Source organism: Cornus florida, unplaced genomic scaffold (assembly GCF_030987335.1).
Source record: "Cornus florida cultivar Cherokee Brave unplaced genomic scaffold, ASM3098733v1 CherokeeBrave_3.0.0_Hap2_Chr07, whole genome shotgun sequence".
Taxonomy (NCBI): domain Eukaryota; kingdom Viridiplantae; phylum Streptophyta; class Magnoliopsida; order Cornales; family Cornaceae; genus Cornus; species Cornus florida.
The window spans coordinates 25,923,018-25,945,605 of NW_026775577.1; the positions used below are offsets into that span (position 1 = coordinate 25,923,018).

Genomic DNA, 22,588 nt, shown 5'->3' on the forward strand with positions numbered 1-22,588 from the left:
TATAAAACACCGACTGAACGGATTACGGGTTCTACTAATTAGGTCACAGCTAATGTCCATTAAAAAGAAATGAATGCATTCCAAAACCACTTATAAAAGCTAAATTTGCTAATTTTATTATTATAAAAGCTTGAAGACAAAAATTATAAGAGAAGATCCAAATTTCATAGAAACACACTCACTTTACAAATATATGTATATTTTCGAACCAGACAAACTACCTTCTTAACTTTTTACCTGTCCAACTCTGCGGGACAAAAATTTAAGGCCCCATTTCCATCTTCTAATATCCACCGCCCTAACTAAAACTAGGACCCATCTTCATAATTCCATAATTAATTACCGTTAAATGCCATTTATTTGCCACGTCGGACCTTTAATATTCAATTGGACCACAATCCACCATCCATAAGTTGTTGACATTCATTAATTTTTTCCGTTTTTCAATTAGTCTATGTCTAGAAGGTATTTGGTATGCCCGTTTATTCGAGTTGATTTGAATACTACGTGAATATTAGATGGTCCCGATTCATTAATATTTAGTAAATTAATTAGATTCGGTCATTTGAATTATAAAAATGACCTCACAAAGACACGTGTTTACGGTATTTTGACTTCACAAAATTATGTGTTTACGGTATTCAATTGGACAACAATCCATCCATAAGTTGTTGACATTCATTTATTTTTTCAATTGATGTATGTCTAGAAAGTATTTGATATTTCCGTCATATTCATCCGAATCGTACAAATGTGCATATAATACGTAAATATATTAGATGATCTTGATTTATTCAAATAAAGGCATGTAAAAGATGATCTTCATTTATTCAAATAATAGCATGTAAACATGTGTTCAACGGTATTTCACAAGTACGAATTAACGAGTGCATCCAATATATCAATTCACCATTTATTATGGATTGTATAATTTGTCTCTATTGTTTTGGACCTCCCAAGAAACTAAAATTAAAAATTATTAAAAATTAAAAAGAAATAGCGAAGTCTTTTATTTTTTTTATCTCCATCTACACAGATCCCCTTTCTCTCTCTAGTTTCTCTCTCTGCAACACCACCACCTTCCTCTGTTTCTCGTTGCTCGGACACACACCAGAGACAAATTTGGAGTATAACCCTAGAACAAATGTCTCAAACCCATCTACTTCAAATCAAATCAAACACTCTCTTAATGCTGTCACTGTAGAACTAGGGTTTCAAAACTGTGTCTAGAGGAGAGGTAGGTAGTAGGTGACTAGTAACTACCATGGGTCTCTGCATTTCCAAACCCAATATCTCTGATAATCAGCAATCTGTGAATGAGAGCAATCCCATTCCGGTTAAGGACAACGCTAATCCAGCAAAAGATAGTGTAAACCCAGTTGGTGATGGTGAGAATCAGAAGACCCAGGACGAGAAGAAGGAAGAGGTAGAGGTGGGTAAGAAATCGCCGTTCTTTCCGTTTTATAGTCCGAGTCCGGCGCATTACTTGTTCTGGAAGAAGTCTCCGGCGAGATCTCCGGCGAATGCGAGCTCCAACTCGACTCCCAAGCGGTTCTTCAAGCGGCCATTCCCGCCGCCGTCGCCGGCGAAGCACATCAGGGCAGTGTTGGCGAGGCGGCACGGGACTGTGAAGCCGAACGAGGCGGCGATACCGGAGGGGAGCGAGGCGGATGGCGGTGGTGTCACCGGGTTGGATAAGAGTTTTGGGTTTTCGAAGCATTTTGGCAACAAGTATGAGCTCGGAGATGAGGTTGGAAGAGGCCATTTTGGGTATACTTGTAAGGCGAAGTTCAAGAAGGGTGAGCTTAAGGGTCAAGATGTTGCAGTTAAGGTCATCCCAAAAGTAAAGGTTTGACATTTTCACTCTCTCTCCCTCTCTGATGTGTGTGAATTATGGATAAGTAAGGCCAACCATTTGCATCTAATTATTTTGTATTTGTGGGAATTTACGTTTAGCTGTGTCTTGACGATATAGAGATCAGATCTGTGAGAAGACATCAATTTTTGGTCTTCTGAACTGATCATCATTTGATTGAAGCACACTTTAGTCATTTTTTCATCTCTTATTAGAATTCTATGCATTTTTTAATTGCTTGAACTTTCAGTATGTGTTATTTTTTATTTTTATGTTTTTGAATGGTTTAATTGTGATTTTTTTCAAGCATTTGATATCAAAATACTCTGGGTTTTGATTATAATATCGAAATTTGGAGGGTGAGAACACAAAAAGAATCTTATGATTTCTTTTAATAAATTGGCATAGATTGCTGGTGTTAGGTGGTTTGCAGATCGGGTATATTGAATAGAAGGTAGATAGTCTGTAGATGTGATAGTGCTATGGTTATGGTCAACTCATGGGTGAATGCTGTGTAACACTAGTGTTTCTATAATTGATGTGCTTGCTTAATTTGCAGTATGTGAATTGGAATCTTGAATTTTTTTTTTTTTTTTTTTTTTGTCCGAGTTATTGGAATATTGAATTTTCAAAGTGGTACCTGTGGATTCCTCTGCATTAAAATGCGAAAATACTGTTTTTTCAGGAAAAGGAAGGAAAAAAAAAAAGTAGCAAAAAATAATACATGATGGATAATTATAAATGACTTCTTTTCTGAGCTGTAAAATTTTGGATAATAGAAAAGTTCTGTCTGTACTTGGGTGTATAAAAGAGCTAACTTACAAAATTTTTCCGTGGCTCACATTGGTGATCTATGAGTTATGACAAGGTGATGGTTGTTTCTACTGCAGTAACAGTCTTGTGTTAATGGAATTATGGGGAAGTAGTTAATTTATTCTAAACAAGTGGATGCTGTTCATGGTAATCCCATTATTTGATTATTTATGGACAGTGTTACTTATAAAAAAAAATGGACAGTGTTTTTGCACAATGAAAAGCAAAAAATTGTAAGCATTGAGCTGGTTTGTATTGTTATAGAAGTGCCTACTCTGGTATTCTCGAACCCATAAATTCATTGAATGATTTGAGAGAGATTTTACTCTAGACAATGTTCGTTGCATCTATGTGTTGTGTGGATAATCAGTAATAGGTATATTGCATTTCAATAGAGAGACTATCTTGGAAAACAAGAGGACAACTTTATATAATAGCAAGAAAATGGTGTGACAATCGCTTGTTGGAAATAATTTTTTAGATAAGTTGGTAGAATGTTGTTGTTAAAGCTGGGGAAATAGTCCCTGGAGAATAATATGTTCTGTATTATAGTTCCTAGAAGAAAAAGGAGAAGAAAAAACAAAGGAATGGAAGCATGAATTGTGGTTCAAAAATATCATAAGAAATGGGAAGCATTAGGTGATATGAAATTGATTTGGACTATGAATAAGGAACTTCAATAAAACCAAAAGAAAACAACTGAAAACTACAATGTTGAATTAAAATATTTATTTTAGGAATTAGGAAAAAGTTATGATGATAAACGATTATTGTCTAAAAGAATATAAGATTAAACTGCGAGAAGCATGTTTTTTTAATTAGTTTTCCTAGCATATCTCATTACCAAAAAGTTTACTTTTTCTTTCTTTCTTTTTATTTATTATTATTTTCGAAAATGTATCCAAACTGTTTCCAAGTAGTTTCTCTCAAAATTTCTCAGAAGTTTCCCACCTGATTTTGGGATCGGGTTCCTGGCGCCAAAACAAGTTCCTGTACTGTTCTTTATTATTGTTGTTGTTGTTGTCATTATTATTAGTATTGTTATTGTTACTATTATTTGTGTGTTTGATCTGTGACACATTGGTGGTTGAACCAATTAGTTATAAAGTTTATTGCATCAATTATTTTTGTTCTGGTGGAAGTATATTGTGTTCTAATTCGTATACCGCTCTTCTTATGTTATGAAATCTGTAGATTGATTGTCTATGATCATCATTTGTTTCAGTATAATTTTTGACTCCAACGTACTTCCTTTAAAATGTTGACATTTCTGTCAGTGGTTGAAGCATGACAAGCTTTATTTATTTTATAATTAGATTTATAGGGGAACTCATTTCAGAAAGACTATCTTTTGTATTGTTTATCACATCTTATTTGCTAATTTTATGTGCGCGTGTCTGTATATTTCTTTTCCATCTAGATGACGACTGCCATAGCCATTGAGGATGTTAGACGGGAGGTGAAAATATTGAGAGCTTTGACAGGGCATAGCAATTTAGTACAATTTTATGATGCATATGAAGACCATGATAATGTCTACATTGTGATGGAGTAAGTTTTGATGTTGATGCCTGATTTGAATTTTATCACATTAACACGGATGTGTTCCATAGTTTTGTGGGACCTGGTTACGTGTGCAGCAATAGAATTTTGATCTGCTAACTGATTTAATGGTAAACAGTATAACTTCTTTGAATGAAATGCCACTATTTCCGTTTACTAACTTTATGAAAATAATTTATTTATATTTGTCATTCAAATATAATCTCGATGTTAGGACGGTTTCACTGTTTGCTTCTTCTTAAATTTACTTCTAATGGGCTTTCATGAACTTTCTTGAATTTTACAGGTTATGTGAAGGCGGGGAGCTTTTGGATAGAATACTTTCAAGGTACCTCTGTTTTAGTGTTAGCTATACTGAAATACCGTACCTTTGATCCTTTTGAATTTGGTTGATATTGGTTGACCAGGAAGAGGAACAATTAAAGAGAAGAATTGGTTGGCAATAGCATTTGAAATAGTTGCATTTTTTTGTAATGCAGGGGTGGGAAATACACGGAAGATGATGCAAAGGTTGTCATGATACAAATTTTGAATGTTGTTGCATTTTGCCATCTCCAAGGTGTGGTGCACCGGGATCTTAAACCGGAGGTGAGAGATACTTTCTAGTTTGCATTATTTATCGGCGTGTTATATTTGGATCTGCTAGTTTGCAGCATGTGTTGAATGTCAGCCTTCCACTTTTTAAGGCAGGAAAGGATGGTTGGGATAATTATTTTGTAATCTCTCTCTGGCCGGAAATTGAAAATTCCTGGATATTGAAATTGGGAAATCTAAAAGGGTAAACTAATAAAATTAAAAAGCATTATTTTTTTAAAGACCTTAATGAGCGTTAAGTTAGGACTAAACTGCTGGGTTTAATACTTGAATGAGTCATACACCCAAGCTGTGTATTATTCATTGGCACATTCCATGATATGCCGTCTTCTAAGTTAACAGAATTGCTTTAAAACCACGAGAAACTTAGAATCTCTTCTTTTGCAAATGACAACCAGGGTGTATATGTATGTCTAGTGCAAGATTGGTATTGAACTAACGTTTTAAATTCCTGATTGAATGGTCTGACCTAAATGGTCCAAGTCACTATCTTGAAGAAATGAGTGGTTGGTTATTGAAAAAATCAACTGTTCAGCAGTATCTTTCAAGAACTGCAAAATCTTTTACTGTATGTTGTTTGTCTTCTTTTTTCTACTGTGCTCTTACCTAACTATAGCTAATTGCTGCATCAGAATTTCTTGTTCATGTCGAAGGATGAGAACTCACAACTAAAGGCCATAGATTTTGGTTTGTCAGATTTTGTAAAGCCAGGTTTGTCCTTATTTCTTCTATATTTATGTGGTGTTGTGGGTTGTTTGTTTAATTAAATAGCTCTGTAAATCAGTTTTTATTTTTTATTTTTTATTTATGTCTCAAATGGTTTGCAGATGAAAGGCTTAATGACATTGTGGGCAGCGCATACTATGTAGCACCCGAAGTTCTACATAGGTCATACAGTACAGAGGCTGATGTGTGGAGTATAGGTGTTATAGCATATATTCTATTGTGTGGCAGCCGTCCATTTTGGGCTCGAACTGAGTCTGGGATATTCCGTGCTGTTCTAAAAGCTGATCCAAGTTTTGACGAATCACCTTGGCCATCTCTATCTTCTGAGGCAAAGGACTTTGTGAAACGCCTATTGAACAAGGACCCACGAAAAAGAATGACTGCTGCTCAAGCCCTAAGTGAGTGTCTCAACCCCTGTTAATGGTGCCGAGTGTTTTTTCTTCTATTTATCCCTGGAGTGCCACTTAAAAATATTTTGTTGCAGGTCATCCATGGATTAAAAATAACAATGACATAATCGTGCCCCTGGATATACTAATTTTTAAACTCATGAAGGCTTATATGCGTTCATCTTCTCTTCGGAAAGCTGCTTTACGGGTGTGTATATGATGCTGCTTGAAAATGGTGATGTTCTTTGTATTCTCTATTGGTTGTGTCTACGTGAATTTAAGTGGTTACCTGGGTATACCTTTTGGATTCCACTATTCATCTGATGGTTTATGGGATTCCTTGGACTATGATCCCAGTACATTTGCAACAAATATTACGTTTAAGGGAATTATGTTCCTATTGAATACAATATAAGAAAAATAAAACATATGATGAGTGCTCTTTCAATAGGCAATAGATGAAAAATTTGGCCTTTTAAATAAAATAATACAGATGTGAGTGCTTCTTCTATTGTGGTTTAGGATAAAAACTATATGAAAACAACTTAGACTGTCCCTGGAACCAACTTCTTGAAAGAACGATTTTTAATTGGCTTTTTGGTTCATTTAGTAATTTTCTTGAGAATCAAGAGAGATTGCCATCCATTGGTTTGAGATCATTGTTGAATTGATTCCTTGAAAACTGGGCACCAAATGCTTTTTTGGAAGTTGTTAGGGAGTGTTTAGGAATAGCATTTCAAGAATTACTTCTATGCGATTGTTATCACATCATTTTCTTCAAATTATATTTAAGACACAAATTTGATCAAATTTTATTTTTTTAAGATAGAAGTTATACTTTCTTCCACTTTTAAGTTGTCTAGGTGGTGGAGAACGAGATATGACCCGAAAACATGAGCCGCATGTAATTCACCTCTACTTTTGGAGAAGGGACAGGGAATGATAGAGTTAGGAATTTGTTATAAAAATAGTGTTAACTATTTTTTTTTTTTTTGGAATATTTAATTTAGGGTTATTTAGTAATTTATTATTTTAGGGCTTATTTGGCAGTAAAGTTTGAGGTTTTATTTCACTGCCTATATATATACAGGGCTTGATACATTCAGTTGGATAACTTTTGATTATTATTGAACATTGGGATTGATTAGAGTTTTCTTCCTCCTATTTCTTCTTCTCCCTTATTCTTCTTCTCTCTTTACTCTCTTCTACTTTCTTTTTTACTGTCCTAGCCCGTCGTACATCACAAGGCCTCTTGATTTAGGTGATTTACTTGCAAAGATAAGTCACTTAATAGCGAAGATATTTTATTCTATGATGTTTCTCTCAATTTCTATCTTTCCTCATTTCTCTGCGTCTAAAGTGTCTAATATTTATACATGTAATGTAAAAGGGACCACACTGTTTCAATCACTCTTAATCTGCAGAACGCTAGAAAGAGTTCCTTTTATTGCATTATTAAGCTCTTAAAATATTGCCACGGTCCTGCAGTATTGCCATAGGAATATTATGGAAGTGATCTGAAAGCATGCATATTCTGATTAGGCCATGATATAAATCCAGTGACTATTAGAAGTTATTCTTTTATAAAGCCAGTCTCGAGCACATTTTTTTGGTAATTTTTACTATGCATCTTCTTGGTTTGTTTTATTTTTTGATTCCTTGCGGTATTGGTGTACACATTGTAGTAGTTTATTTAACATTTTTCTTTTTATTGGCATTTGGCAGGCTTTGTCTAAAACATTAACAGTAGATGAGCTGTTTTACTTGAAAGAGCAGTTTGCCTTACTGGAACCAAACAAAAATGGCTCCATTAGCTTGGAAAATATTAAAGCGGTTGGTTTCTTGCAGAGTATTAAAATTTCATTATTATATTTTATTTGAATGTTGCTCTCAACAGTTTTGACTGGTCAGGCCTTGACAAAAAGTGCAACGGACGCTATGAAGGACTCTCGTATTCATGATTTTCTAGCATCAGTATGTGCTTTGACCATTGCGGTAGACATGACAATTAGTTAAGTGTTTCATGGTGTTATGGCATTTGAGTGATCAGCCATTTTCTCTTGTTGTGTAACAGTTTAACGCACTTCAATACAGAAGAATGGATTTTGAGGAATTCTGTGCTGCTTCAGTAAGCGTCTATCAGCTTGAGGCTCTTGAAAGATGGGAGCAACATGCTCGTTGTGCTTATGAAATTTTTGAGAGGGATGGAAATAGGGCTATTGTCATTGATGAACTAGCTTCTGTAAGTTGATTCTTGTTCCTAGGCAATAAAGAAACATCCCTTTATTTGAATTCGTCACCTTAAGCAACAGAAAACCTAGAGTCATAGACTGATTTACAATGTTTTGGGAATATTGTTCCAGGAACTAGGCCTTAGCACATCTGTCCCTGTTCATGCCGTTCTCCATGACTGGATTAGGCACACGGACGGAAAACTGAGTTTTCTTGGGTTTGTCAAGTTGTTGCATGGTGTGTCTAGCCGGTCCCTTGTAAAAGCTCAATGATACTTCAAGCCAAGGCGTTGTCCCTTACTACAGGCTATTCTGTGCTGCGTCCAATAAAGATACCGGTAAGAGGCGGTCAAGACCCTTCTCAGGCCTTCATTTTTCGGATTTAGCACGAACTGCAAATGTGGCGCAGCATGGTTCGCTTTGGGACTGGTGTACGGCACAAGCTTGTTTGCGCCTATACTACTATGGACAGCACCAGTTGTGCTACTTCAGCGATAAAGCCCATTCACTTGTGTGTTCCACTGTAAAGTTGTAGTTTAAATTGTGTCTTGATTGTAGTTGAAAACATTTTTCAGCTGGTTATGGAACACGGTTGTAGCCGATGTTCTGAAATATATTGGACGGGTCAGCTCCTGCCATTGCCTTGTATCATCTGCTGTGTTCGATTTACGTTCTACCTAAGAGTTATCAATTCAATTTCATTGTTTTCCCCGTGAAATCAAACTATGAGTTCGTCGTATTTGTATCACCTTGTATAATTATTTAATTCTCTTTGTTGGGAATTTTCTAAATTTTTTTTTTCGAAAATTGGGAATTTTCTAAATTGCTTGTATTAGAAAGATGAACTCCTTGAGCAGGTGATGATGAATTGGGCCTGGACGTTGATAGCACATTAATGTGTTTAAGACTTGAAAAATATTTTTTGATAATATGGTATTTAGGTCCCCTTTGTTTGGATATAAATATTTTATTAAAAATATCTTTTTATTAAAAATGTGCTGTATTTTTTATTTTATTTTTTGATATTTTGATTGTTGTAAAGTATTTACGAAAAAAAAATAAATTAAAACTTAATAAAATAACTTATTAATTGAGAATTTTAATCAAGCCAAATTCAAAATACTCTAGGGCCATATTTAATCTGCGTGTGGAATCCTTTAAGATTTTCGACAGATTTATTAATATAAAATTCAACAAATATATATATATATATATATATATATATATATATATATATATATATATAATTGTGTTAAAGCATGTTAAAAATCTAATTTTCAAAATTATTATTTTTAGTTGTTTTTTTTTTCACCAATATTGTTATTTTTAGTTTATACACCATGATTTGTTAAATTCAGTACAAATATATTTAAATATAATGTAAATGTGTTGAAAATTTATACAAGATTCATCTAATATTTCCATCATTATTATATAAATAAAGAAAAAGTTAAAAGTGATAATATTGGGAAAAGCGAAAATTTCCTAATTCCGAAAGGCACAAATTTGAAATTTCAGGTCTGTTTCTGCACAAATTCGCTCCTCAAAATCACACACACACGCACTGTCTCTCCATTCAAGTCTCCCTTTTTGTGTGTGTTTTCTCGAGTGCTCACACAATACATGATTGGGAATTGTTTGATCGTCTTTCTCTGAGGAAGAGGCGAAATATAATCAACTTGAATTCGGGACCGCTATTCGAAATCTTAGTGAAACACTGGATTCGCATAGATATATACATATATATATATATATATACACACACAAATATATTCAATTTTCGTAAAATGACTGATAGAAAAGGTAAGAAACGCACTTTGATTACAATCTCTTCGTCTTCCGAAGAAGAAGCAGAACAGAGTGAAGAACAATCAGAGTCAGAAGAAGAAGACGATGACGATGATGAAGTGTATGTATGATTTGTCTATTATATAGATTAATATATGTATCGAAACATGATTGCGATTGTTTTGGTGATTCCAATTCTAGTCTGGTTTTCAGTGACGACGACGACGACGATGAGGGTTCGAGTGAGTGGAGTGATGACAAAGAGGATGAATCGGACGATCAGGATGACGAGGAGTCTTCTGATCCCGACGCCGATGAATCTCACTGCGATAGAGTCATCCGTTTCCTCCAAGGTTATGACCTCCGATTCATGAACTCTCTGAAATTGTTTACTCCAGCTAATTTGTTTCTTTGAAATACACAGCCTCTACATATCATCGTCTACTACGATATACACACACATATGTACACGTTTGTCTTTGTATGTCTTATATGTATTTGAAAAGTTGCACATTTTAGTCTAATTTCCTTGGAAATGATGCTATGTTAGGGATTGTGGAAAATCTTGAAATTATTACTTCAGCTAATTTGTTTCTTTGAGATATACAGCCTCTACAATGATACAAATATGCATATATGTGTATATTTATATATATATGTGTGTCTTTTTATATGTATTTAGGTAAGGCTGAATAGTTGGATATTGAATCTAATTTCTTTGGAAATGATGCTAGTTATAGGTGGTGGAAAATCTTCTGTTACGTAATTGCATTCACCCATGGAAGCTGAGTTGTGTTATTTTGTACTATTAGTTATGTAAATGTGGTGGATAGAAATGTATTAGGTTTTCTTAGAAATTTGTTGAAAGACTTATGTAAGTTGATATATTTGACAGTTGGTAGATGTAAATTGTAGCTTGATGGCATAGGATAGCTAAGGCATCATCATCTAGATTTTATTCTCTGTTTCATGGGATCGGGGGAAGAAAGAATGTTATTGCCAATGCAGTATTGAAACGTTGAAAGCTTTCCTGACTTCATTTTGCAGTAATCATGTTATGTTTACTGCGAATAGCAATATTATGTTTAAACTTTGTTTGTGATGTCCAATATATATACATACATACATACATACATATATATATGTGTGTGTGTGTGTGTGTGTGATTGAATAAAAGGTTTTTTCAGAACTATTTAATATACAGAACGCTTGTGTATCATGATAATCATATATTTGTTGTTTTATAAGGCCTTTTAGCTGAACACTAGAAGCCATTGCCTTGCGTATACATGTGAAGCCATTGTCCAATATATATACATTTTTTTGTTGTGTATTTGACAGTTGGCCTTTTTTAATTTTCTGCAGAAAGGAGTGATCTACAAGAACTAAATCTTCACGATTGCAAAGCTTATCTACGGAAGTATGGACTGAGAATCACAGGGACCAAGGTAGAATGTATACAGAGAATCAAGGAGCATTGGAGGTGAGTTGTTTCATACACGAATATTGCTTAATTTCTTCTCTACTTATATGGTTTGTGTGAGTTTTTGAGCCGCTGGTCATCAATTATATTTTGATCTTGATATAAAACTTATCTGTGAAAAGATTATAATTGGTGGGACTATATATATAATCAAAAGAAAACCTCATCACTCTCATATCTGATTACCTGCAGATAACAGATGACACCAAAGAATATATAAATTTAAATAATTATATAAATTAGATAGAAAATATGTTTCTCCCATAGAAAACAAAAATTAAAAGAGAAATCTGTGGATCGGGCAAGCTACTTGTAGAATCAGTCTGTTTTGACCTGCCAATTCTTTATTTACATGTAAATTCTTACTTATCAAAAAAATATATATTTACATGTAAATTTTGGGTACGTGCTTCCAAACCCATTTTTTATGGGCAAGTTTGGTGGGTGGACATGTTTGAATTCGATTTTCCACCTTTGAAAGTTACCTTGATCCTGTAAATTATATGGTGCCCTCTGCAATTTACTGTTGTTCATGTGTGAAAATTAATGTGGCAGTGTGCTTTAACAGTTTCCTAGAGCACCTATATAGAGTGGGAAGCATGTTTGAATTAGAGGATGCTTCACTTTATTTAATGAAGAATTCGGTGGAACAATTTTTTATGCTTTAACACTCTTTTACTTGTCTATTTTTGAAGTTCTCCTTTATCAAATGTTATAGGTCACATTCAAGAAGTGTGCTTCAGTAATGACAGAAGTATCCATATATACGTAGCAAAAACATCTTTATAGATATGCATATATCTTTTAGTAAGATCACTTCCTAATTTAGTGGAATCATTATTGCTCAAGAGAGTATGAAATTACCTGCAACATCTTCTTCTTTGTTTTTCTTGCTTCTTTCTGTATTCTTATAATACATTTTCACCCCGCACTTCTTAATGCATCTAATTGGTTTTTTATCTATCCTTTGAATTTAATAGACTTCTTTGGATTTCTCTTCTTTAGTTACTGGTTTCTCTTTTCCCATTATTCCCCCACTTATACTTGCCTTCAATCTCTACATTTTGTCCTGCAAACCATTATATTTTTAGAATGCCGTTATCCAGTTCTTGTACTGCCTACATGGTTAGCATTTTTTTGTTCAAAGTGTCTTCACTCGGACTCAAACCTACATCTTCGCACTTGTCAACCCAAACTTTTATCATTGCACCAAGTTATGGCCTTAACCATGTTATATTTGTGTAGGATATTAAGTTTATAAAAGAAGTCATTTCATTCTTGATCTCTCTTTCTTGTTATCCTGAAATGAAGTTGGCACGATCTTAGTTACTTTCAATCACATCAAATCCTTCCAGTCAATTCTTTAAGTATTATGTGTAACGACACAAATCATATAATTCTTATCTCAAAATTAATGAATCATACTAAAATCTGGGCTATTTCCAAGCTTTTACTCTTTGTAAAGTCTAGTAATCGCAATCTGTTTTAGTTGGGAGTTTGAGGTTAGTTTTTGGAACTAAGTTCTTCGTTATCTACATGTACTATGGGAAACAGAGAACTTCTGAGGGTATTGCTGTCTTTTAGTTCTATTACTCTTTTGTTTTTTATTTTCTTTTTTGAATGATTTTCCCTTCTTTTTATGACTTCTACACCTCAGGATCAAAGATGGAAATGGCGAAGCACTCTATCCCAGATCATCTTTCAATATTAACTGTACAGGTAAATTTTTAAATTTTTTTTTACTTCTTCATCCATTATGTAAACTTTGTAGCCTTTTGTCTTTCATTGTTGAATTAAACATGTTTCTTCATGAAGGGGATGTCTGTAGAGGAGATGTAGTTTTGTTCACACAGAAAGTATATGAGAAGTACTCACTCATTCCAGCTCTTATTTTTCTTTTATCTACGATTTCTTTATTCGTCCATTCTAGGTTCTAAATTCTATTTGCTTTGTAATACGGGGATCTACCAAACAGGTTTGACAAAGTGACTAGGAGAGGACGTCTTCTTGGGAAGAGAACTATAGCTGGGAGGATTGTTAAGGAAAGCTATGGTGCAGCCAAGCAACAACATACCTTCTCGGTAAGCCTGAGTAAAGCTACAGAATATTTTTTTTTGGATAAAGCATGAGGAGCTATGGCTTAAAACATATTCTAGGTTTACAGTTTTTGGTGCATATTTGAGTCACGCTATGAAACTTTGGGAGATAGTGATTGAACAATGCCTACGACGAGAGACTCAAGTGTTGGAAAATCAATTTGGATTCATGCTGGGAAGCTCAACTATGGAGGCTATTTATTTATTGAGGAGACTAATGTAAACATATAGATAGAAGGAGAGAGATCTCCATATGGTTTTTATTGATTTGGAGAAAGCCTATGATAGGGTACCTAGAGATCTAATATGGAGGCTTTTAGAAAAGAAAGGAGTCACGAAGGAATGCATTGACACAATAAAGGACATGTAAGATGGTTGTGTCATCATAGTTAGAACACTTGTAGGGGAAGCAAGTGAATTCCCAATCACTATAGGCTTTACATCAAGCGTCAGCATTGAGCCCATACCTTTTTGCGTTGGTTATGGATGAGCTGACAAGACACATCCAAGATGAGATTTCCTGGTGTATGCTATTTGCCGATGATATTGTTTTAGTTGATGAGACTAGAGGAGGAGTTAATGCCAAATTGGAGTTTTGGAGAGAAGCTTTAGAATTAAAAGGGTTTACGATAAGTAGAAATAAAATTGAATACATGTAGTGTAACTTTAGTAAATATAGAAATACAAATGAGGATGTAATGAGGATTGAGAATCAAGAGCTACAAAAAAGTGAACATCTTCGTTATTTAGGTTCAATTATTCATGATGAAGGAGAAATTGGAGATGACGCTAATCATATAATCAAGGCATGATGGGTTAATTGGATAAGTGCATTTAGTATATTGTGTGATAGGCGTATCCCCTTCAGATTGAAAGGGAAGTTCTATTGAACCGCTGTTAGACCAACCATGCTTTTTGCATAGAATGTTGGGCAACTAGGAAACAACAAATGCATAAATTGAGTGGCAAAATGTGAATATTGAGAGGAATTTGTGGTAAGACTAGAAAGGATAAAATTAGAAATGACCACATTCGGGAAATGGTTGGAATAGCACAAATTGGAGATAAACTGAGAGAAAATTAGTTAAAATGATTTGGACATGTGCAAAGAAGACCTTTAAATGCGCCAGTTAGAAAAAGTGACATAGTCCACATTAAGGGTAATACTAGGGGGAGAGGAAGGCCAAAATTAACTTGGGTAGAGATAGTAAAGAAGGGTGTGATAGCATGTGGTTTGACTGAGGATATCACCTTAGATAGAGTAGAATGGAAACATATGATCATGTAGCACCCCAAGTAGTTGGGAAAAAGGCTTGTTGTAGTAGTAGTAGTAGTAGTAGTAGTAGTAGTTCTTCAACTATTAACCCCTGGTTAGTATCCTTTAAAGCAATATTTTTTCTACAAAATTCCAATCAGGAAAGCTTTCCAAGTATAATGTTGTAATGCTCAATAAGTTGCATTGCAGTTATATCTTTTAATGAGATTCCCCGTCTTCCCGAAATCTGTATGTACAGCCGCCACCACATATGTGTCACAGATACTTCAAAGTACGCGAAATGCCCTTGTCGAACAAGCGACACCCTAATAGGGGTATATAATATGGTTTGACGCATTTAGTTGGGAATGCACCTAAAAGGCAATATACTACCATTTTTTATTAAATTATTGCTGCAAAACGAGTGAAATGCCTATTATGATCATTATGTTATATAACAATATCATTTGACTATAGAAAATCAAAAAAAAATATTGAATAGTATGTATATGTAGCCGTGTCTCTGCGTCTTGTTAGGTAGTTTGATTAATTTAATACTTGGACACATATCTACACTCACAAATGTACCCGATTCCATGCAACATAGGCCGCCACCACATTCACCACACTAAAAGGTTTTATCCATGTGAGGTATACATCATGAACTTTTGTTTTGCACTTCAGAAACCATAAACGAATCCAATTCTGCAACTACTTTACCATCTCCATTGGTGATACATCACCAAAATTATCACTATAATCAACCATAGAACTAAAGAGTAAAGAGTTCTAAAGCTTCACCTGCCATTTGGTTTAGTTATCTCTCCCATCATAAGAAAAGTTTCGCTCTCTGCCTTATTTGGCAATTGGCTCTATTTTTTCAATCATACCCAATTTTTCTCTCCTCTTTTATTCCATATTTTTGCTCTCAAAATAGTCCTGATCAGACCTCTAAAGCATATTCCCAATTCACAACCTTGAAATTGTTGCTTTTGCTAGCGCAAATGCTTCAATGAACCTGTCATTTATCAATAATACTTTTTCAATTGAGGTCGTGTTCTGATTGTGCTCAATCAATTTGAGATTGCAAAATCGAGTTCGATCTTGAGAAACTCCCTTTCTTTATTTAACATATATTTTTAAAGTGCACTCCCTCTGTATAGACCTTGTATGACGAAGTGGTAAGTAGGTTGGTTATTGAAGGTAACATCTGGGTACTGATAGTATTCGTAGATTGCTCATGGTTGTAGTATTGTATATGAAGGTGCTATTAGTGATTCACCCCCTTCTAGATCCAGAGATCCCACCTTATTCTCAAACCAGATGGCTTGGGCACTTGAATTGAAGTAATGAGGTCTCTAAAAGGGAAATAGGGCACCTATTGACTTGAGGTTGGTTCTTATCTTTCCTTTATAATGAAAGTAGCCATGAAGCCCCTCCGAGGAATTTCAAGCTATGATCAATGCCCCACTAGCTGGTAGCAATACAGTCTGTTATGAAAGTGGTTTTATTTGGGCATATGATTGTAATTTCATTGGTAGGTCATTATGATGACTATAATTTGGAGGCATGTATGAGGGGTTATCCTGTCTTGAAAACCATGTTTTTAAACAGATGACAACGGGATTTCAAACTGGTGGGTTTTTGGGCACACTAGTATATTATTTTGGTATCTATACCGGAATACCTTATGGGCTTTCTGGTTTCAATAATCTTTTGAAGCAGTTTTTAGCACACTTCCATGTTTTTGAATTTTAATTTGTGATATTCAAGGTAGAAGTATTGTGGAGCAAGGGGATTAAGAAATTGCCTCCACTTTTTCCTCTGCTTGTCAAAGGCCGCAACCTCTATAAATTGAAGACTTTCAGACAGGTGATTATATATATATATATATATGTATATATTTGGAGCAGCAATTCTTTAGTGTAGTCCCATTAACTGCAGTGCACTTCGTGTTCTTTCTTTCCTTCTCCCCTAGTGTTGGAAGAATGAAGCACAAAGATCAAGAGTCCTTGCTGAGAAGCACAAAAGAGGGGCAGCAGCGAGGCTCAAGAGAGCAATGAAGAAGACCGAGGGGCCACGGTCTACAAATGGAGGTACGGTGGGAGAGAGAGAGAGAGGGGAAGGGGGTTGGGAATTTCCCTTTCGTTCCTTCTCCTACAGTGAATTTCAGGGACTAATTTCATTTGTGATGATAATTAGATGTGAAGCGTCAGAAACATTCTCATCATTCATGCCCATCCGGAACGCGACAGAGAACTGAACCCGAGAAAAGAAAGCATGTTGATGGAGTTGGAAAGGCCTCTAAGACACATCGTCAAAAGGCCCCTCAAGTTGGACGAGTGAAGTCTAAGCAAACTACACAATCAGGACCATTGAAATCTAGAAAGGTCCCTCAAGTTGGACGAGTGAAGTCTAAGCAAACTACACTATCCGGACCTTTGAAATCTAGTAGGCATCCTCAAAACCTCACCCGTGCCACCAGAAACAGAGACTCCTCGTTTCAGTTGCATGCTTATCCTCCCCGAAATTTTCACCAGCCTCAACTGGAATTTCACCACCAGAGACCGCCAGTTCACCTTCCTCGTTATGAAGTCGGCTCTGCATCATCTACAACGTGGTTCCCACAGCACAGTAGTTACATGGGTTCATCTGCAATGCCTCCATCACAATACCAAGGTTTAAACCATGCAACTTATCCCCTCCGCGCCAATTTACATCATAGCTACGAGTTTCAGCCAAGGAACCCGAACCACTTTCCAGAATCAATGAACATCTATAGACCGTTGCACTCGTATCCCTATGGAAACGAGTCATTTGGACACAGGAATTATAGATATTAGAGATGTTATATGTAGGGATGTCATACCTAAGCTGTGTAGTTCATGTACATTAGAAATGTTGCTATAAGATTGCGAAAGCCCAATGCAGCAAACCACATTCCCTCCCTTGATTGATTTGGCTTTGTGCAAAATAAAATTTCTTTAGGTAAGGTTCTTACTATTAGAGGCATACCTCCCCAACAATCTAGGGGAACCCTCATAAACTGCATCAAGAGAGGGCACAACTCTTACCGAGTTTCAAATATACTTTTGAATTTACCAACATCTTCGAATTCATACTTGAAGACTAGGTGTTATTTGATAATTCAGTTTAGCGCGATATGAATATCATTTAAAGAAAATATGTAAATTTAAATGAGAGGTATTACTTTTGAATGATCTTTCCTTGAATCTTTTCAACCAAACGGGAGAAATCAGTCAGATTCTTTTGTGTTACAAAAGAAAGAGATCATCTCTAAGAAGTGTATTCGACAGACTGAATTCTGCCTTTATTCGAAGTATCTATGGATTGTCTGCCCTTTATGCAAAGTATCTATGAATTTGTCCCGTGTACTGAAAAGGATCCAGATTCCACTCCAAAAATCAAATGAGCCCAAAATGTAATGGATCATCCAGTACACCAGAGAGGATCCAGATTCGAAAATTCAATGCGTCGAGAGAGAAGGGAAAAGAAAATTTTAAGCATGTGTATGAGGTAGAGTAATGGTCGGTGAGTCGTCAGCGATGTCGCATCTTCACCTTTTTGCACCTGTGCAAGTATTATGTCGGATTAGACTTGACGGAACCCCGTCCGATCACACCTTTGATGATGTGATGGGGTCCACCAAAAAACCGTTCTTAAATATATGTCTATCTACTACCTATATCTCTCTCTCCAAAGATACCTTTTGTGTGGAAGTTCATATTCTTGAACTTTAAACTTGTGCGTCCTCAATTCGCACACGAATACCTTTTCCTATCCATTCAACCCTGACCCCATTTAGCTCCCATTGGCCTTCTCATTTAGATCTTTTTCCATTAAGAGAAGATCGGAAAAGGGCAAAAACATGGTCCCGACCATTGATTCTTAGCCAATAATTCGTGACAAAAAACAAATGTGTCAATTTTATGTAGTTGTCAATTAGTCTTATGTCATCTTTATATTGTTGTCAATTGACTCTTATGTGTCACTTCATGATTGATTGAAATCATTGGTATATAATAATTTCTTCAGTTTTATTTTTATTTATTTATTTATTTTTGGTTTTTGTTTTTGTTAGCACAATGGCAAGTAATTAGCTGAAATTATTCTCTTTTATTTACATATCAATTAGTCCTTGGACCGGGACTATACAATAATTTTTAACAACGAGGGAGGGACGGTGTTTTTGGTAACAAAATGATTAGTCCAAAACACAGATGTTAATCATTTCATAATCGCATATTTATAACATAGTATTTTATATATAAATAGCCAAACCATATCAAATCACGATAAGTTAACCCTCCTCTTAACATAGGGACTAAATTCTATCATCTGACACAATTGTCACATTGATGGTAGAAGTAGTAGATCTAGAAGTTGTAGGATCTTGAATTGTAGGGACGCAGGTCGATCTCTTGGGTCCAAGCTGATCGATTCTGAATGTGCAATTGCCAGTAAGTCCGAGCTATTGTGTCTGGGTCCATTGAGCCGTCCCCTTCTGCGCTCTGTTGTTCCCCAACCGACGATCGCTGCTGCAACGTCCGAGACGCTGATGGTCCCCTGCAACATTTTCACAATCTTTTCATTCAAATGGTACCGATTTAGTGCCGCCAAACATAACATTTAAATAAATGTTAGAAATTTTTAAAAAGTGTTAGAAATTTTGAAAGTGTTAAATTTTTAAAAATTGTTAATAGACTAAATATGTATTGGATATTTAGTCTATTAACAACTTGAATATGAGTATGAAAAATTCCACAATAATATGATGCGACTAAATATAATGTATAATATTGGTTGTATTTGAAAAAAGTTATTTATATACTGGTTTATCATGTATATTATTGAAAATTTTATTTATTTAAGTTTTTATTCACTTCTTCCGTCGATTGATTATTTTCTCACTATTTTCCCCCCTCTTTAGCTAGGATCAAATATAAAAAGTTATTCTCTTTCCTTTTCTCTGGCTTTTTTAATATATATTTTAAAATTTTAAACAAACTACATCTATTGATAAATATATATAACGGATGCAGGAATTTTTTTTCCAGGGGCACAATAAAAAGAATTGAAGATAATTTTTTAAAAATAAAATAATAAATATAAGAATTTAATTTTTTGTGACTTGTCCGACTCAGATTCTTTGATATTTTAGTCGTGTCTGTGCTTTTTAAATTACCATGGATGCGGGAGAGTAAAGATTGAAAAAAGAAAACCGATTTACTTTACTTTCTTTTAGATCTAAAAATATCAGTGAATGCAAGAATATATATAGTGGGTATTTTAAAAAATTGACTTGGAATATCAAAGTGTGTGAAAGAGAATCATGAATGTGGTGGGGGCGGTAGGGAGAAAAAGAGATTATTTTTTGGATAAAAAAAAAGAAAAAAGAAAAAAGAAAAAACAGTGGGGTAAAGAATGTGAAGTGGATATTTTTACAAATTAAGAGGGGGCATTTTTTAAATACAAATTGAGAGAGGATATTTTTAAAATTTTAATAAAAAATATAAGTAATAATATAAAAAAATAAAAAAATTTCACTGGTTGCCCCAATTGTCCTTAACCAGATCCGTGCATGTATCGGTTAAATAGCATAATTTTATAATTTGAATTGGATCGCGATATTTCTTATCAAATTTGAATAGGATAGACCCAATCGGGGTCCAAATCCTATGCACCCCAAAACCACCCCTCAGTAGCCTTGTTTCCTAGTAGGGAAGTAAACTTCAACTACTTCTGTCTAACACATATAAAAACATTTTATTTTATTTTTTTATCCTATAACTGATAGTCTCATATTTTGTATTGACTAATCCACAAAATTCGTTCAAAACATTCTATTAAAAATTGAATAAAACTCGAATTATATCTGCATGCGACGAGACCATACATTTTAATATTTGTTATTCTCCCAACTCTTCTCCTAAGCCATCTACTCCTATTATATTATCTATATATTCAGTTTGGATACTAAGAAAATGGAAGAAAACAAAACATAGGAAGTGAGACACTGATGTATTGTGGAATCAGTGAAGTGGATAACCTAAGTTTCTACTTCAAAAATTGGTAAATTTATTTATTTATTTTTTAAAACATAGGAAGTGAGACACTGATGTATTGTGGAATCAGTGAAGTGGATAACCTAAGTTTCTACTTCAAAAAATGGTAAATTTATTTATTATTATTATTATTTTTTAAAAAAAAAAAAGAAAAAAGAAAAAATAGGAAGCAAACAAACCTAGGTGCACCGATGATGCCGTCGATGATAACATGCGCCACGTGTACACCCAGAGGTTGAAACTCTCTTGCCAGGCATTGTGACAAAGCTCTCAAGGCAAATTTCCCGCAACCTGTGTTTACAATAATAATATTCATAAATTAAAATTAAATTACTAATTTTATTTTTTAAATTTAGTGTATATATATATATATAAAGTGAAATATACATAGTTCAGAGTAACCAGCAATGCCATTGAGAGAAGCAGAACAGCCAGTGAAGAGAATCGTCCCTCTTCCTCTTTCCACCATCCCCGGAAGTACCTTTTTCATGCCAGCCAAACAAACCAAATTTTCTTTCATTCTCAAAATCAACACAAAACAAAAAAAAAAAATAAAAATAAAAATAAAAATAAAAAATAAAAAACAAGAAGACGAAGATCACCACCACCACCTGTTGGGCACAGTGAAAGGCTCCGACGGAGGAGACGGCGATGGATTTCTGGAACGAGTCGATTTTAACGTCGGCGAAGCTGGTGGGTTGCCAATTGGCCACGGACTGGTACGCATTGTAGACCAGAACCTCCACAAACCCAAGAGAGAGAACGCCTTCGAATGCCTCTCTCACGCTCCGGGACTCAGAGCAATCTATTCGGATCGCGAACACCTGTGCCATTTCCTCTCTCGCTATCTCGTCCGCAAATCTTGATAGTCTACCTGTGAAAAAGAGAGTTACTGACACGAGTGATAGTGTTATACTGTATCGGACAGTTCACTACATATACACATATGTGTATATTGTGAACCGTTCAATACAATATAACACAAATGTTCAATAACAAAATGATGATTGATTGAAGAGAATTTGTAAAGTGGGGGAGGGGAGAGTGCCTAGGTCGCGAGCGAGGATGGCGACGGTGTAGCCTTCGTGGGCGAACTTGCGGGCGATGGAGCGGCCGAGCTTGGGTCCGACGCCGACAATGGCAGCGATGCCTCTGGAAGAGGTGGAGCTCACCATGCTGCGCATCTTAGCTGCTTGGATCAAAATCTAGAGAGAGAGAGAGTGAGAATCAAAATATCCCCAAGCCAAACAATCCTTATATCGCTGTCCTCTTATTCTCGTTCTCGAAGGAGGAAGAGCTCTCGGAGGCCGACGGAACAGTCTCCTCCGTCGCTGTCTGTGCTACGAACGTGTCAACTATTTTTTGGTTTTGAATCTTCTGTATACCACTGCTTTATACAAGTGTCCATTACCCCTATATAAACACACAAATGTAGATACATATATATCTACATATATATGGTAACAAAAGTGTGTGGGTGTCCCACGCATACATTTCATTGCAATTGCAATGATTGTGTTTGAATTATTATGGTTTGAAAAAGCAGAAAAATCCTGTACCAATCATGTCATCATGGTACTCCAAATAAATGCTCTCATAAAAGTAGTGTAAAACAAAGTAGTCTAATTAAATTTATTTATCAAAGTAGCGTACAACAAATAAGGCTATTGCTGAACCGGAGTGAGATTCCTTTTAGACTTCACATCAAA

General features: G+C 35.1%; 3 protein-coding genes across 4 annotated transcripts; 2 read left to right on the plus strand and 1 right to left on the minus strand.

The window, feature by feature from the left end:
- The first annotated feature begins 951 nt into the window (after positions 1-951).
- On the plus strand, positions 952-8,894 carry LOC132266852 (CDPK-related kinase 5-like). The gene is made up of 11 exons (XM_059767851.1): positions 952-1,849; positions 4,089-4,219; positions 4,518-4,559; positions 4,711-4,819; positions 5,458-5,536; positions 5,653-5,949; positions 6,036-6,148; positions 7,666-7,773; positions 7,852-7,914; positions 8,015-8,182; positions 8,304-8,894. The coding sequence occupies exons 1-11, from the start codon at positions 1,265-1,267 to the stop codon at positions 8,442-8,444; spliced, it is 1,836 nt and encodes a 611-aa protein (XP_059623834.1). The 5' UTR covers positions 952-1,264; the 3' UTR covers positions 8,445-8,894.
- Positions 8,895-9,643: 749 nt separating this feature from the next.
- LOC132266853 (zinc finger CCCH domain-containing protein 62-like) lies at positions 9,644-17,780 on the plus strand. 2 transcript variants are annotated; one of them, XM_059767853.1, is made up of 9 exons: positions 9,644-10,080; positions 10,161-10,312; positions 11,325-11,442; positions 13,100-13,161; positions 13,258-13,309; positions 13,418-13,523; positions 16,567-16,665; positions 16,772-16,889; positions 16,996-17,780. In XM_059767853.1, the coding sequence occupies exons 1-9, from the start codon at positions 9,959-9,961 to the stop codon at positions 17,634-17,636; spliced, it is 1,470 nt and encodes a 489-aa protein (XP_059623836.1). In that variant the 5' UTR covers positions 9,644-9,958; the 3' UTR covers positions 17,637-17,780. The 2 variants fall into 2 exon arrangements, with proteins under 2 accessions (XP_059623836.1, XP_059623837.1); XM_059767854.1 differs by having other exon boundaries at positions 10,173-10,312.
- Positions 17,781-19,018: 1,238 nt separating this feature from the next.
- Positions 19,019-22,360, minus strand: LOC132266854 (uncharacterized). The gene is made up of 5 exons (XM_059767855.1): positions 21,928-22,360; positions 21,491-21,753; positions 21,267-21,360; positions 21,059-21,170; positions 19,019-19,380 (listed from the first exon to the last, which is right to left on the minus strand). Exons 1-5 carry the CDS (start codon positions 22,061-22,063, stop codon positions 19,191-19,193), a joined length of 795 nt encoding a protein of 264 aa, XP_059623838.1. The 5' UTR covers positions 22,064-22,360; the 3' UTR covers positions 19,019-19,190.
- Positions 22,361-22,588: the final 228 nt, after the last annotated feature.